The 16,109-nt window shown below is 37.3% G+C and overlaps 1 protein-coding gene across 4 annotated transcripts in view; it reads right to left on the minus strand.

Moving 5' to 3' along the window:
• Positions 1-15,985, minus strand: part of EXO1 (exonuclease 1) — a 37,699-nt gene extending 21,714 nt beyond the window's left edge. For 3 of the 4 annotated variants that reach the window (XR_009695778.1, XR_009695777.1, XM_061160260.1), the window contains exons 1-9: positions 15,876-15,985; positions 15,292-15,486; positions 13,723-13,896; positions 12,469-12,588; positions 10,619-10,742; positions 9,524-9,661; positions 8,406-8,618; positions 6,474-6,661; positions 5,643-5,739 (exon numbers count right to left, since the gene is read on the minus strand). Coding sequence is in view for 2 of the 4 variants with exons in the window: in XM_061160260.1 (XP_061016243.1) it covers positions 5,643-5,739; positions 6,474-6,661; positions 8,406-8,618; positions 9,524-9,661; positions 10,619-10,742; positions 12,469-12,588; positions 13,723-13,883 (1,041 nt within the window). In the remaining 2 variants the exon portion in view is untranslated. Of the gene's footprint in view, positions 1-5,642; positions 5,740-6,473; positions 6,662-8,405; positions 8,619-9,523; positions 9,662-10,618; positions 10,743-12,468; positions 12,589-13,722; positions 13,897-14,948; positions 15,121-15,291; positions 15,487-15,875 lie in introns of those variants that run through there. The other variant, XM_061160261.1, reaches the window with a different exon arrangement.
• Positions 15,986-16,109: the final 124 nt, after the last annotated feature.

The raw sequence follows: 16,109 nt of genomic DNA on the forward strand, positions 1-16,109 counted from the left end.
AATGGAAACAATCTTATTTACAAAACAATAGTTTCTTTAGTGGACAATATCTATGTATTAAATAGGCAAGTATTAGTGAGCAATACCTATGTATTAAACAGAAAGCTATTTTGGCCTACACTGAATCATGCATAAAACTTTCTCTGAGAAAGAGCTTATTGACAATAAAGATTGGTAAATAATTATTTTTAATGCTAATACAAGTTATTCACAATAAATATATTTTAGATGACAATGATCTGCTAAAAGGATGTCAAAGATACTCCAATAGAGTAGAAGAGGCAAAGGGAAAAATTAACAATGGTGTAAAAAATGCTGGTACTAAGGACGTGAGTTCCGTGTGACAAAAGTCCCACTAGAATTTGGGATCTAATCTTTCACTTAAAGAAAGGATTAAATATAAAAATAAATAAAAAACAAGGTGACATTATTCATAATATATCTTAAGAATGAACAAGAGTCAAGAATTAACTTAGAATCATTGAGAAAAAAGGTATAATAAAAACAGCTTAAGCAGTATAGGTCATGGCATTAGATCTCATTGATGGTTTCATTAAAAAAAGAGAGAAATAGGAGAGTAGAAAAGCTGATTGGGAAGAAAACATTTTAGATAAATAATAATTAGCTTGATGTATAATTAGTGGTTCTGAAAGAAAGGTCCTCATGAAATAAAAGATCTGATAAGGATTTGGTCTCATGAAGGATGGCCATCTTAGTGATCCATAACAGTCCCAATGATATCTGGACATTTTCAATACAACCAATTATTTTTGAGTTTCTGGGACAAAGGAAAAACTTGAGAATCATTCTCAATGAAATTATATTAATATCAGTAATTCAAATGTGTAAAGAAGATAGCAGAATAAAGACTTTTCAGTCCCGTTAGTCTAGAAACTTATAATTATAAGGTAAATAAGTCACACAGCTGTAATGTACATCACAGGGAATACAGTCATCCCTTAGTGGCTGCAGGGGATTGGTTATGGGATCCTTTCAGATATCAAAATCCATGATGTTCAACTCCCTTACATAAAATGGAGTAGTACTGTCAGCCCTCCACATCCATGGGTTCTGCATCCAAGAATTCAATCTAATTGGATCTGCGGTTGGTTGAATCTGCAGATGCCCACAGATATGGAGGGCTGTATAGTCAATAATATTGTGGAACCTCCTTCATGGTCCAGTAGTTAAGACTCTGTGCTTCCAAAGCAGGAGGCATGGGTTTGATCCCTGATCAGAAAACCAAGCTCCCTCATGCTGGCATGGCCAAATAATAATAATAAAATTATAATAACTCTATATGGTGAAAGATGGTAATTAGACTGATCATGATAATTTATTAATGTATATAAATATTGAATCACAAAAAAAAATTTTTTTTTTCATCTTTTTTCAGAATAAAGCTTCAGTTGGCTCTGCCAACCTGCTAAAAAAAAAAAAAAAAACAATATTGAATCACTATGTTTACACTTGAAACTAATGTCAATAATAATTCAATAAGAAAAAAATCATGCCCAAACCAATAAGAAACAAATACAAACTCCATCTGCAGAAAAATTAGGAGATATCTGTGACTTCCAAACCATAGTGAAGACAGGGGTATATACAGAAAAATTTAAAGAACCTAGCCCAAGGAGGGAGGGGTAAAATAGGGGTAGGAGATTAAGAGGGTACAAACTATTAGGTGTAAAAAAGCTACAAGGATATACTGTACAATACAGGGAATATAGCCAATATTTTATAACTATAAAGTATAACCCTTAAAAATTGTGAATCACTATGCTGTATACCTGAAACATATATTATACATCAATTGTATCTCTATAAAAAGATAAAAAAAAAAGAACCTAGCTTAAGAAAGATCAAACTCATGTGTCTGCAGAAAAAAATAATGCCAATTCCACATACAGAAACTTAGAGAAAGACTTGAACCAAGTACCACGGAGGCCGCAAGTAGGCGGAGGGCTGAGAAAAGGATTATATGGCTCCTGGGCCCTCATCTTCGATCTGTCCAATATGGTCAATTCATACCCATCTGCCTTCAGAGCAACCAGACCTTCGAAACCCACAAACAATAACATAAAAACTTCAAAAGGGGAGAAGATCCATTTGTCTAAAGACAGGGATCAAATGCAAGGTTAAATATTGAATGGTGGGATTAGCCCTACCCCTTCCTAAAGAAAGAAAAGAAAGTTAGTCACTCAGTCATGTCAGACTTTCTGTGACCCCGTGGACTGTACCCACCAGGCTCCTCTGTCCATGGGATTCTCCAGGCAAGAATATTGGAGTGAGCTGCCATTGGGTTGAGATCTTCCCAACGCAGGGATCAAACCCAGGTCTCCCACATTGCAGGCACTCTTTACTGATGAAGGCACTAGGGAAACTCACCCCTTCCTGGTCCACCCCAGTTTATTTTCCCCATCTTGCTCTCAAAATGTTTACCTAGCTAAGCAGAAATTGGAGGATCCCATTTTAGAAAAAAGAACTGTACAAAGAAAACATGCTGATGTTTGAGAAATCACAAAACAAAGCCAGCTTGTTGCTAACCAGTTCAACCAAGAGTAATAAAACCCAAGACTATAAGCCCCACTCATTTACACAAAGCTTCTTAAGCTTCTCAGTGCCTCTCCCAAATAGGAACAAACTGACAAGAAGCTAGGTGTTAGAAAAGTCTCCACCATAAAAGAGAAAAGCCAAAACACATAGGGAAAAAAAAAAAAAAAATCCAAAGCTAACAGAAATAATGCAGAGAAGAAAATGTGTAAGAGAAATTTAATATTAAATTTCTGAGAGGAGTGGGAGAGAGGAGAGTATATTCATGAAATGAAACAAAGTCTTTAAAAAAAAAGCAATTAAAGAAAAGGTTCTTAGATATGAAAATGATAACAAAAACTAAATATTTATCAGAATTTTCTGTAATGATAGAAAGGTTCCATGCTGTCCAACATGGTAGCCACTAAGGACTTGAAAAGTGACCAGTGCAACTGGAGAACTAAAATTTAATTTAATGTTAATTTAAATAACCACCTGTCGTCAGTGGCTACATACTGGACAGCACAAAGTTGAAAGACAAAATAGAAAAAAACGTTTCCCCCAGAAAGAAAAGAAGACAAAGACATGAGTAAGATAGAGAAGTTCCAGAATCTAAAGACCAGGAAAAAACAATACCTAACTGATAGAAGTTCTAGAAACAGAACAGAGAAATCAGAAAAGGAGAAACAGCAACCTAAGTATAAGGATTATATAATTTGAGCTGATGAACATAAAGCTCTTTTTTAGTATCATTATAAATTTGTGCGCTCTTAATAAGCTTGGCTTATTATTTCAGCTGACAGTAATCATTCTTCTCAATGCTCAATTTGTCACCAGTTTCTCTGTGGCCATGTTCTTTAGGCTCGTTTTCTTTCTCAAGGTACTCTGATTCATTTAGCTGGTAAACTGAGACATTCTGGTCCAGCCAGAACAAACTACTTTGAGTACCTTTAACATGCTATCCTCTTCCATACATGCTATTCCTTTAGCCTGGAACCACTCACCCATTTTGAAAATCCCTACTCTTCGTAAATCCAGGACACACACTCGCTCCTCTATTAGGAGACACTAGAGGGCTTGGCTTGGAATCAGAGCTCCCCTATTGATAAAATGTATGACCTGGCAAGTCACCTAATCTCCCTCTAACTGTTTCCTCATCTGTAAAATGGAAATAATGGTACTGCCCTCAGAGGCTTGTTACGGAGTAAATAAGTTACTATGTTTAATGTGCTTAGAATGGCACTTAGAAAACAGCTCAATAAGTGTCTGTTATTATTATTATTAAAAGGTATTCTCTTTTTCGGTGGAGTTAAGTGCATCCCCTTTGTTTCCATGAAGCCTAGAATACATCTCTATTATGGGATATACCATATTTCTATGTATATAACCATGTATCTCTCCCTTAGACAATGAGTATCTTACAAGCAAGGATTATGCTCTGTTTTTCTTTATATTCTGGAACATTCCAGAGTATGTTTGTTACAATACTTAATAAATGCTTAGTAAAGAACTGAATGGGGAGTAAAGGTAAAGATCTGGATTAGACTAGAAACTATGAGAAAGAAGTAACTATTAACCAGAAAGACAAAAAAGAAATAGGAGGACTTAGCAATGAAAGAGAAGCCTGGGGTGGGGGAGAAACAAAATAGATGAAGGAGATTAAGAGGTACAAAAGACTAGGTATAAAATAATTAAGTTACATGGATATAATGTACAGCACAGTGAATATAGTCAATACTTTATAATAACTTTGTATGCAGTGTAATCTACAAAAATGTCAAATTACTATATTATAGACTTGAAACTAATACAGTTGACCCTTGAACAATGTGAGGGTTAAGCTGAGTATACCTGATAGTTGGCCCTCTATATTTATAGTTCTCTATCACCTGTGGAATCAACCAACCATAGATGGTGTAGTAGTATAGTATTTACTGCTGAGAAATATACATGAATAAGTGGATATGTGCAGTTCAAAGCCATATTATTCAAGGGTCAATCATATAATATTGTAAGTTAACAATACTTCAATTAAAAAAAATTAAATTCCAAATTTTCTGGTCTGAAAGAATAATAGAGATCATGTAATTGACATTCATTCATTACAAAAAAATGGTAAATAAAATATGGCAATGAATATCACAAAATCTTGCCATTATGAAGATTACAGTCTATTGGAAAGAATCAGAAAATAAACAATTGAGACATAATTTATGATGCAATAAGTGCTAAAAAGAATAAAGGGAAGCTGATAAGAAATAGAGTTTGCTTTTGATTGTAGACAGATTTAAGGTTATAAAAAGTACTTACGTAGACACAGGAGACATTTAGAATTACTGTGGCTGGTACACAGATTAAAGACTGTTAAAGATGTGCAAGTTCTCTGCATAAAATGAGATAATTAGAGTCACAGTGGTGGTGGTTTAGTTGCTAAGCCGTGTCCAATTCTTGTGACCCTGGACTGTAGCCTGTCAGGCTCCTCTGTCCACAGGATTCTCTAGGCAAGAATACTGGAATAGTTTACTATTTCCTTTTCCAATTAGAGTCATAAGAACTTATTAAGGAATAAATTTGAACATAAGAGAGAACAGAGTCTGAATGGAAATAGGAACAGAAAAGAGAGAATGATGGGAGTGTACATCACAAGAGATATATAGACATACTATTGGGAAAAAGAAAATAGGAAAGGGATGAATGACATACAGCAGAGGTACTCAGTAAGTACTGCTAAACTGTGAATGAGAGGAAAAAAAAAGTTTTTACTCCCGAGGTATTTCTAGATTTGAGTCTTCAACAATGCCAAATGCCAGAGGTTAGATTGGGTGAGATGAGAAAAAGGCATTAAGCACTTGGTATATTCAAAAAAAATGTTCAAGTATAAAGGTCTTATAATATATTATGTGGTCACTTTTTAAGAAAATTAACCAATATACCCATTGGTTCTAAGAGATATATTGTCTCTAGAATTGAGTTGTTTTCAATCAACATTCTGTACGGTGCCTGGATGTAGAAATGTTTAAAAGATGTTTACTAAGTGAAGATTTGCCTTTAGTCTTAGTTCCTAAGCAATAACAAAATATGCTTTTAGAAAGAAGTCTTTAATATGTTACCATGGCAGTGTCTGGATTGTAGTCATCGATCTGCTCGAGAGTATTTATATCTTTATTCCCAAGTGCTATTTGAAGAGCTATAGAATCATCAACATACCTAGGTTGGTAAGGTTAAGGAAAAATAATTTTATTAACAGCCAAATAAACAATATCATATTAAGGCAGCAAAGTGTGGTCTATTGTCAGAGAAAACCTTCAGGTTTATGACTTCAATGGACCCTACTTCCTTTCCACATTTGGTTTTACTGAAACCACATGATAGTTTACTTCCTTTCCACATTTGGCTTTAGTGAAACCACATGATAGTTCACAGCAGGAGTTGGCTATTTTCTGAAGCAAAGCCCTAAGGCATCACTTACTTCCTGTCGAGGGAGATGGAGAGGAAAGCCCTGCCATTACCCAGGTGACTCACAGCTCCACATCACTCTGTATGTACGTGGCCAGTGGCTTTGCAGAAAGCATCCTTAACTGGTGTACTCACATGATCAGAGTGTTCTTCCTGATTAATTGAGCTTGCTCACCATGAGTGGTTCTCCTCAGTGCCACCTTTGGAGTATGTACCTTAACTGACTGACTACATATTTCTGTCAAGTCAATCTAAGTAACTAGCAAGTTATAATGGATGAGCTTCAGATTTATAAACAAAAAGTTAATCTAAATTTTTAACTCGCATGATAATTAAATTTAACAAAATAAAGATTCCACTATAAAGAAAAAAAAAAGAAAGCCAAAAACAATTTGCCAGCTTTTGACTGAATGTCTAGCTAAAAACGCCACCATGAAGACATGGAAGGAGTGCAAAGTTCTACCATTCTGGTTCAGAAAGGATACTGCCCAGCATAGCTTAGTGTTTTGGGATCAATGTCATCTTCATAGGCATTCAGAGGGATGAGCTTCCTTTTGATGGGATCAAAAACAAGCTGATAGAGGAAGGTATTGTTGGCCCGAATAAATCCTTTGATGTAATCTTCTGGTACTGTTATATTCATCTTGAGATAATGTCCAATTTTCCTGATGACCTAGTAATGAGTATAAATATATTTATGACTTATTTAATACCCAAAGATAAAGAATAGGGAAAGTATTATTCCCAAGACCCATCACTTTACATTAGAGAAGGATGAGGAGGGGTAGGAAAATCGATTGCTTTTGGGGGGGGGTAGCATAATTGCTTCACAGTGTCGTGTTAATTTCTGCTGTACAATGAAATGAATCAGCCACATGTATACATAATACATATCCCCTCCTTCCCGGACCTTTCTCCCATTCACCCCAAACCACCCGTCTCGGTCATCATATAGCTACATTAAAAACCTCGACCAGTAAACACAACCATGTCATGACTTAAAATTCAAAGATACGTTCTTCACCTTCAAAGTCTCTTTCATCCAGAAAGCAAAAAACAAAACACACAATTACCTGAGAATTAAAAAAAAAAAAACAAAAAAACACCACAAATATTTGTAGATCATATTTCAAAAAAGAAGTCAACATTTTAACTCCTATTAGAATCGTGGACGATTAAAGCTGGAAGAGATGAAGAAGAGAAGACCTAGAGAACTGAAGTGATCCTGAAGTCACAGGCTAGTTAGTAACGTTGCTCTGTTTCAAAATCTGCTACCATCTCCCAACCTTGAGATCTGTCTACTCCAGTACACCACCCTTAGCCCTGAGGACTCACATTATATAATCTTGGAAATTCTGCTCTGCAAACTCTAAGGGCTTAAGAGAACTACTCGAGGTATGGTGAGGGTGGGAATAATCTACTTGATTTTTTAAGGAAAAGACATCAGAGAACTTACACAGCAGTGATGTAATGAGGTCTCAGAGTTTCTTTAGAAAATACATGACACTTCCTCAAATGGTATGAAGTAAGAATCTGGCTGTATTTTATTAAGCCATGTTAAAGAGATTTACATAAATATGCAATTCCGCTCATAACTTTCATTTGCTTTAGAAGACAACTACTTCTCATAAAAATATGATGTCTATGTTACAATGCAATGCATTGATTATTGTTAAATTTAAGTGAATTAATAAACATTAAAATTCTTCTCTTTCAACTTCTGACTCAGTAAATTTCAGTAGCTATAACCCATATAAACAAAAATAATTGTCACAAAGAGTTTTTAAGAGTATAAAGAGGGTGGGATATTTCAAAAGAACAGCATGTATACTATCTATGGTGAAACAGATCACCAGCCCAGGTGGGATGCATGAGACAAGTGCTTGGGCCTGGTGCACTGGGAAGACCCAGAGGAATCGGGTGGAGAGGGAGGTGGGAGCAGGGATCGGGATGGGGAATACATGTAAATCCATGGCTGATTCATATCAATGTATGACAAAACCCACTGAAATGTTGTGAAGTAATTAGCCTCCAACTAATAAAAAAAAAAAAAAAAAAGAGTATAAAGGGATCCTGTGAGACCAAAAACTTTGAGAACTGTTACCACAGAATAATAGGAAAGAAATCAAAAAATTGTGCATTTTAACATGAATTCTACCCTATAATATCTTATCCTGAAGTTTCTTTATATTAGTCTTCATTTTCAAAAAATTACTACTAATTTTTTGTCAACTGCTGAAAACAGGATTCATCTGCTGCCAAAAGCAAAGTTGTAGAGTTTTAATCATTTCTCCTTTCAATGACACAATATTGGTTATAGATATAATAGAATATTTAAGATCCATATACTGACTGATTCATCTATTATTTAAGAATTGCTTAGAAACTGAACACAACAGTTGGTAAATCACTCTTACCTTTAAAATATCTGGATTGTTGGCTAGTCTTAGTAGTTTGCAGGCCTTGGCTAATCCAATCCCACGCAGTGATGAAAGATAGTCACAGCCTGAAAGAATGCACATATAACGGAACTTCTCTTCGGTGAACACATCCCCAAGCTGTTTGCACATTCCCAGACGAGCCTGATCAACTTCTAGTCCATTTCCAAACTGGTCCATTTTTAAAATAACCTTCAAGAGGAAGGGAAATTGTGAACACCTTGTAAGAGTCATTTTTATTTTTCATCATCTAATCCACTGTAGTATTTCTAAGAAATCTTTCCTGTTCTTTATCATAAGTGAGCAGACAGATACGTAGGCCAGGTAATCATTGTGAAATTTGCAAATAAGTTAAATTGAAACACAGGCCATGGCTGGACAATGTCATATGCAACTACTCAATCATTTTGCCTCTGGTGTAAAGAAGGCCCTTTCTGCACCTACTTCCTACCTGCACTACAGGGTTATCATGTCAAAGAGCAATTCTTACAAAAAGCATCTTCTCCTCACCTTCCACTTTTACATATTAAAGTAACCCTTCGCTTAGTCTTAAAGTAATACATGTCACTTGTAGAAAATGTGGAAAACAGAAATCCAGGAAGAAAACAGAAATTGCCCCAAATGTCTGATCTATCACTATTACCCAGCATCAACATTTTCACAGATCCCACTCATCATTTGTGAAATAGATAATATAAATAACATAGATATTAACAAAAATGAGATCACCCTATATAGTTTTGTATCTTAATATCATAATAAAATTTTCCATTGTTTTATACATAATTCTAAAAAACTGCAAAGCATCTCATTAGTAGATAAGTTAGCTTATTTACCTAATCTAATTGAGAAATATAAAGCATATAAGTAATCATTATTAAAAAATAAGGCTACATTCCACTACAGACTTTAGAGAAAACAAAATCCTCTAACATTAAGGGCTTAATCTGAAAAATCATTCAGATTATACAAATGCCAAGCAGCAAAACCTTTCTTCCCTTTTTAAATAAAATAATTATTAACACCATAAGTAGATATTAGTTGCAGGTATTAAATAAGATAAACAAAACTTCAGCTCCTTTATTTATGTTAGGTACCTTTTTACAGCCAAAAGCAAGGAGATCAGAGTCCTCTGTGATTACAGCTTGTACAATGCCAGCCTTGTTAAGATAGGCCAGCTGCGCATCCGCTTCATATGGGGCCACAAGACAATCTACTCCCTGAGACCGAGCAGCCTGTGAGAAAGGATTAGTTAGTCTCAAGAACAGCATCTGGAAACCACTGAACAACTTCCTGTATCAAACCCATTTATCACCAGCCTCAACACGTACTGAATACATGCTAGTATTATTTTTGGAAGTCATTTCCTTTGAAGTACAGGTTTCTACTTTTAGTCCTAAATATTGAACTATATACAGTCCTATATATTGAATCATATAGCTGCTAATAAATCTATTTTAAAAATCAGTGTATGAATTAGGGAAAAGGAAATATTGCTGTACATTTGGGGGGATACAAGCTGCAAACTCAATTTTTCAAATTATAGAAATCTACCATCTTAAGAATGATTGTGCTCTAAAGAACACGAGTCGCTCATTTCCCCACAATCTCTTACCACAGAACACACGCCTGACACTGAACTGATGAAACTAACAGACTCTATAACTATCTATCTTCCCATCTGTTTACCAAATAGTTTGAACACAGACCTGAAAAGGGTGAAGTGCGGGCTGTAACTGTGGGTGTGCTGACACTAAGATTTATGATAATAGGTAATAAGGAAAGAAGCTTCTAAGAAGCAGGTCAAGTGGAACTGATCTGCTGCAAATGTCCTGAGTTGGCCAGTTGACTTCAGCAAATCTCTGACAGACACTCAAGAGTAAGTGTTGAAGATTATGAGTGGGGTGGGATTGAACCTCCAGGAATTTATTCCTTCCATCTTGGCAGAAAACATTTACCTATGTAAGTGACTCATCTAGAAAGTGAGAGCTGAGCTGTTTGTTCCTCAGGATTTCTTCTTTGGAAATTGCTGTACTCCTCTCTTCTACCTACAGATACTCTTCTCTTTCTTCCTCTGACAACCAGCTTTCGTAAAGGTTAGACCTAGAATAATCTTCATCCCTTCACTTCCTTGCTCTCCCATTAGCCTAAATGAACCCTGTAATATTACTTTAGCTTCTTATTCAGCTCACTTTAATTACGCTGTGGGCCATAGTATGTGTGATATTGATAGAACGTGTGAAACATTCTCTGGCTTCTGAGACCTTCCCTTCACGAAGAAGCTGCTTTCCCTTAAGGAGATTGGCTTGTCGTCTTCTGCAAGATTAAAAAAAAAAAAGTGAGAAGAGGACTCAAAAAATTACAATATTATACCCTTGAATTGTATTCAAGAATTTTTCCCAGAATAAAAAATGCTTGACTCATATGAAAGTGCACACCTGTTCCTTGACTATGCTAACCCAGATCTTTTGGGCTTCTAGACAAAAAGAGCACGGATTTACAGTGCCCATACACGCAAGCTAATCATCAAACTTTCTCACAGCACTGCTTCATGTCAAAAGAAAGTGAAGTAATGAAGACACGTTAAGAAAATGTAAGTCAAGGCTTTTATACCATTAAAACTAACTTTCTATTATAAAGGGTACAACTTTATCAACCCCACTCAGTGAGGTTTACTTCTATTTGGGGCTGATTCACACTATCTTTAACTAAGCTCAGTGGTATCTTCTATAGAGCATAATGACTCCTAAAAACCAACAGAGGATAAAAACAAAAATAGATGAAAGTCGTAGAACAGGCACTTCACTAAAATGCAGAAATTCTTAAAAGAAAATACAGAGATCCTTTATAAGGCCTATTGTACTAGATTTTGTTGACTTAAATATGAAAGATACAATTTCAATTAAAACTACTAAAAGAATAGAAATAGAGTACATCACTTCAACTAGAAATAAGGGACGATAATAAGAGTGGAAAAAACAATCAACCCAGAAATCAAACAAGGTAGGAGGTATATGTTAGTAATTAAGATCAAGGTAAAAAGAATAAAACTACAGTTTTAAAAATGACAAAGACTGATGGAATCGATAAAAAAAAATTACAGTGATGTGTTCTTTATAAAAGACAAACTTAAAACAAATGTCATAGTAAAAGTCAACAGAAAAAGAAATTAGAAACATACAAAAGAAAATTGTTATGGCTATATTAACATCAGACATAACAGACTTTAGAACAAAAAAGCACAGAAATTTAAAAAGTCAGTGCATACTGTTCTAATATGCCAAAAAATAGCAAATTCTAAACCTGAATGCCACCAATAAAATAGTTTCAAAACAAAGCAGGAAGAAAAATGGACAGAACTACAAGGGAACTGACAAATCCACTATTATAGTGAAATTTTATCATACTTTTCTTAGTAATTGATGGATTAAGTAAAGTGAAAGTTGCTCAGTTGTGTCGGACTCTTTGCGACTCCATGGACTGTAGCCAGTCAGGCTCCTCTGTTTATGGAATTCTCCAGGCCAGAATACTGGAGTGGGTAGCTGTTCCCTTCTCCAGAGGATCTTCCCAACCCAGGGATCGATCCCAGGTCTCCTGCACTGCAGGCAGATTCTTTACTCCCTGAGTCACCAGGGAAACCCAAGAATACTGGAGTGGGTAGCCCATCTCTTTTCCAGGGGATCTTCCTGACCCAGGAATCATACTGGGGTCTCCTGCATTGCAGTTAGATTGTTTGCCAGCTGAGCTACCAGGGAAGATCATTAAGTAGGATTAAGTAGACACACATTAAAAAAATTTCAAAAAACCAATAAGGATATGGAAGATTTGAACACTACAACCAATAAGCTTGATTTACTGGACAGACATAAAACTATCCACTCAATAATTGAGGAATACACATTCCTTTCCAGCATGCATGGAACATTTAAGGAAATCCATTTAGGTACGAGTTTTAAACAAGCCTCAACAAACTAAAACAAAAATTTGTATCATAGAGACCACAATGTCAGACCTTAAATAATTACATTAAGGTATCACTTACTCTCTTCTAGACTTTTCCACTTCCTTTTTAGAAGGTAAAGTACATCCATCAAATACCAGGATAGGCTTGATCCCATGAGAGAGTAACATATTTACAAATTTCATACAAAATCCTACATACCTATGAAAATGAAGAAAAATAATTAGAAAGATAAACTCTAATTTAGACTTGGATTCAAATCCTGCCTTGGATCCTAATGGGCTATGGGCTATTTGTTTTTCTCAGGTGTAGATTAAAGACTTACATTTCTGCAGTTCTGACATTGTATTATTCTAAATCTAGTCTTTTTATCTCCCCACCCCTCACCCCTGTTTTCTTTTGCTTTGAGAAATTTCAAATCTATTGAAAAGTTAAAGGAATAGTAGAATACATGATTTCTCCAACAACACCATTATTATACCCAAGAAACTTAATAGTAATATAATACTATCTAATATACAGTCTATATTAAAATTTATCCAATTGTCTCAGTAAGGTTATAATCATGGTGACCTGATAAATGTATAACAACCAGTTCTAAGGAAAGGGGTGCCTGATTTGTAGCATTTGTCAATTTCCTTGACATGAATATTCTACAGTGGTGGATAAACTACCAATGTAGGCTCATTAAATGCTGAACTGGGAGAAGAAGGTGTATAGCAAGCTCATGTAAGTTGACTGTAGCATAGCACTGCTATAGTTTTTCCCCCAGTGCAGGATGCAAACAAGAATCATGTATTGCATTTAGACTTTCTGGCAAGACAATTAAAAATACTATGTGTAGATTCATTCCAGGGTCACAAGGCATTCGTTCTGCCTCAAATGAAGGCACAGAGTTACGACTGGATATCAGGAGGGCCACTATTTTTGGCCCCAAGTGAAGTAAAAGGGAATGAGAACACCGTGTCCCTTAGAAACAACTGCCTTGCTTTGCTAACAGGGCTTAGCAAATGTGTTGCCTGTACCCAGTAAAGTAGAATTCTGAAATCGCCATCGATTTTTAGAATATTGTTAAAAAGTTTTATCTTAGATAATAGAAAAAAGAATAGAGTCTTTGGCCTTTGTCCATTAGTGTCCTAATACTCTGGCTTATTAGAAAGAATGGAAACTAGACCTACATCAAAGAAGGAAATGTTCCTTGGCAATATTCTAAAGCATATATTCTCACTTCTTAATAAACCTTGCATTGAATAAAAATTACTCCTTTCTGAAAAAAAAAAGCATTGTAAGTCTCATTCTTAACTGGCAAATAATTAATATAAGATCCAAACTTACTTATCAGTAGGTTCACCTTTGGCTAGCTTTTCTGCACAAGCAACAGCTCCTTTGTGAAGCCAGCAATATGTATCCACAGCTACCACCTGCCCTTTATACTTCCTTATGTGTACAGGTTCAGAAGCTTCTTTGATAAATTGCAGCAATCCATGTATCCCCATAATGCCAAGTTAACTACATGATATAAAAAGAGAAAGGGAAAACAGCAAAATTTAAAGCAAAATATATTTACCCCAAAGTTTTGGAAAAATAAAAAGAGCTTGGAAATTGATATAGCAACTGTTATTGTTCAGATATTTGAGAATCACTGCTCTTTAATATTTCAAGTGGGCCCCTCTCTGTCAAACAATCTCCATAGTCTAGTACCCTAATCTAATGCCACTTGATAGTTCCTTAGTGTTTACTCTAAGCCCTTAACACTGAACAAAGCAGGCAGAAGGTACTAAAAAAGTATGAGTCTGTCTTCTCTCCAAAAAGGCATTGTTAACATCTATAAAACTGTGTATGCTATGATATTACCTGCATCTGCACAGGCATTATATGAAGTAACATGCGAAATACTTCATAGGACATTTCAATTGAAAAATAAAACAAACAATCCTAGAACTAAAGTTGTACTTTTTTAGGACTGAAATTTACCACCATCAGAATGCTTTATTCCAAGCAATGAACATTCTGTTAATAAGCAGTGGTGGTGCCCAGGGGCAACTCCATCAGACTCGCTGAAAACTATCCCCAAATAAGGAGAAACGGCACCTGCTGTCCAATTGATTTTGAGAAAAATGTTTTAGCTTTCCACCCTCTTCCATCCAAGTTGCAGCCCCAAGCCTCCTTTCTATACAGAAACCTGCAGCTGCCAGTCCTTTCCCAAGCAACTAATGTCCCTTCCCCAAGCAACTAATGTCCCTTCCCCAACCCCCATGACAAAAATTGAGCAGTTGCTTAGCATTTCCTAAAATAAATCTCTCCAAAGAGGTATTAAGTCTGGGAGGAAAAGAAGAATGTACAAGATCAGAAGACAGACTCACGCTGTTGATACCCTGTTCTGATAGTCTAGTACAGCAGATTTCAAATTTCAGTTCTTCCTACAGTCTAAATTCCACTCCTAGGGACTATGATTCACTAGTCCTGGAGTGAGGTGGGAATTCTGAACTTTAAACAAAGCAGGTCATTTGGATGCAGGAGGTCCTCACACCACAGTTTATGAAAAACAATTAGTCTCCTACCTCTCAGAGGTTCCTAAAAAGAGTTTTCTTTCTTTGAGGAAAATTCACATAGTATATGCTGGTGTTTAGTCGCCAAGTCGTGTCCGACTCTTTTGCGACCCAATGAGCTGTAGGCCGCCAGGCTCCTCTGTCGATGGGATCTCCAGGCAAGAATACTGGAGTAGGTGGCCATTTCCTCCTCCAGGGGATCTTCCCCACCCAGGGATCGAACTCTCATCTCTTGTCTCCTGCACAGGCGGGTTCTTTACCACTAGCGCCACCTGGGAATCCCCAAGGCGGATTCTTTACCACTGAGCTACTAGGGAAGCAGCCCGACATAATATATACATTTCGTGAAACTTACAAGTTTCTCCTAAACGTTTCCTCTTTAGCACAATGAAACAATGGAGGGGGTCAGGGGTTTTAGGCACAAAGCGTCCTCAGGGGACCGCCCGCGGCATCTGGTAGTACTGACAGCACAACGTCATCGCTCCATCCCCTCTCTCACGAACTGGAAGGGGGGCCCACACGCCCTTTCCAGAAGACACGTTCCTTTGGCCTGCACAACGTGGAGAATATAGTTGTCAAGCATTTGCAAGGTGGGAGGTTGCAGGTAAAACTGCCCTGGTAGCTTCCGCAGGAAAACGAAAGGACCCTCCCTCCCTCTGTCAGCCAAACCGCAGCCCTGGTTTGGCTGAGCGCTCTCCCCTGGCCCATACAGCCCCGCACCGTCCCCCAGGGCCGCTGCAGGGTCTAGTAACGTGCCAGATCCTCCTCTTCAGCCCCTAAGACCGGAGATCCCAAGGGCAGGGGCGGGGACCAGCCTGGATCCACCGCGTGCTCTGCACAGCCGGCTCCACTGGCTTCCCGGGGAGGTCCCTCCTCTCCCGTCCGTCCGATGGCAGCTGGGTGCAGACTCAGAAGCCCAAGGCCACGGCCCTCACTCACCTGGGCCGCCGCGCGCCAGCCGGCAGCGCCAAAAGCTAGGAGCAGGGACGCAGCGCAGCACCGAGGGCCCGACTTTTCAATTTGCGCGGGATGGCCCGAGACTCCGCCCAGAAGAAGTGACGTCAGCTCCTCTGCGACGTCCGCTCGTCTGCTCCGCTTCCTACAGCTTCCCGCTTCCGGCCTGAGTCACCAGGTCCAGGCCACCTGTGTACCTGCCGCCGCCACCGCAGTCAG

Source organism: Dama dama, chromosome 14 (assembly GCF_033118175.1).
Source record: "Dama dama isolate Ldn47 chromosome 14, ASM3311817v1, whole genome shotgun sequence".
Lineage (NCBI taxonomy): Eukaryota > Metazoa > Chordata > Mammalia > Artiodactyla > Cervidae > Dama > Dama dama.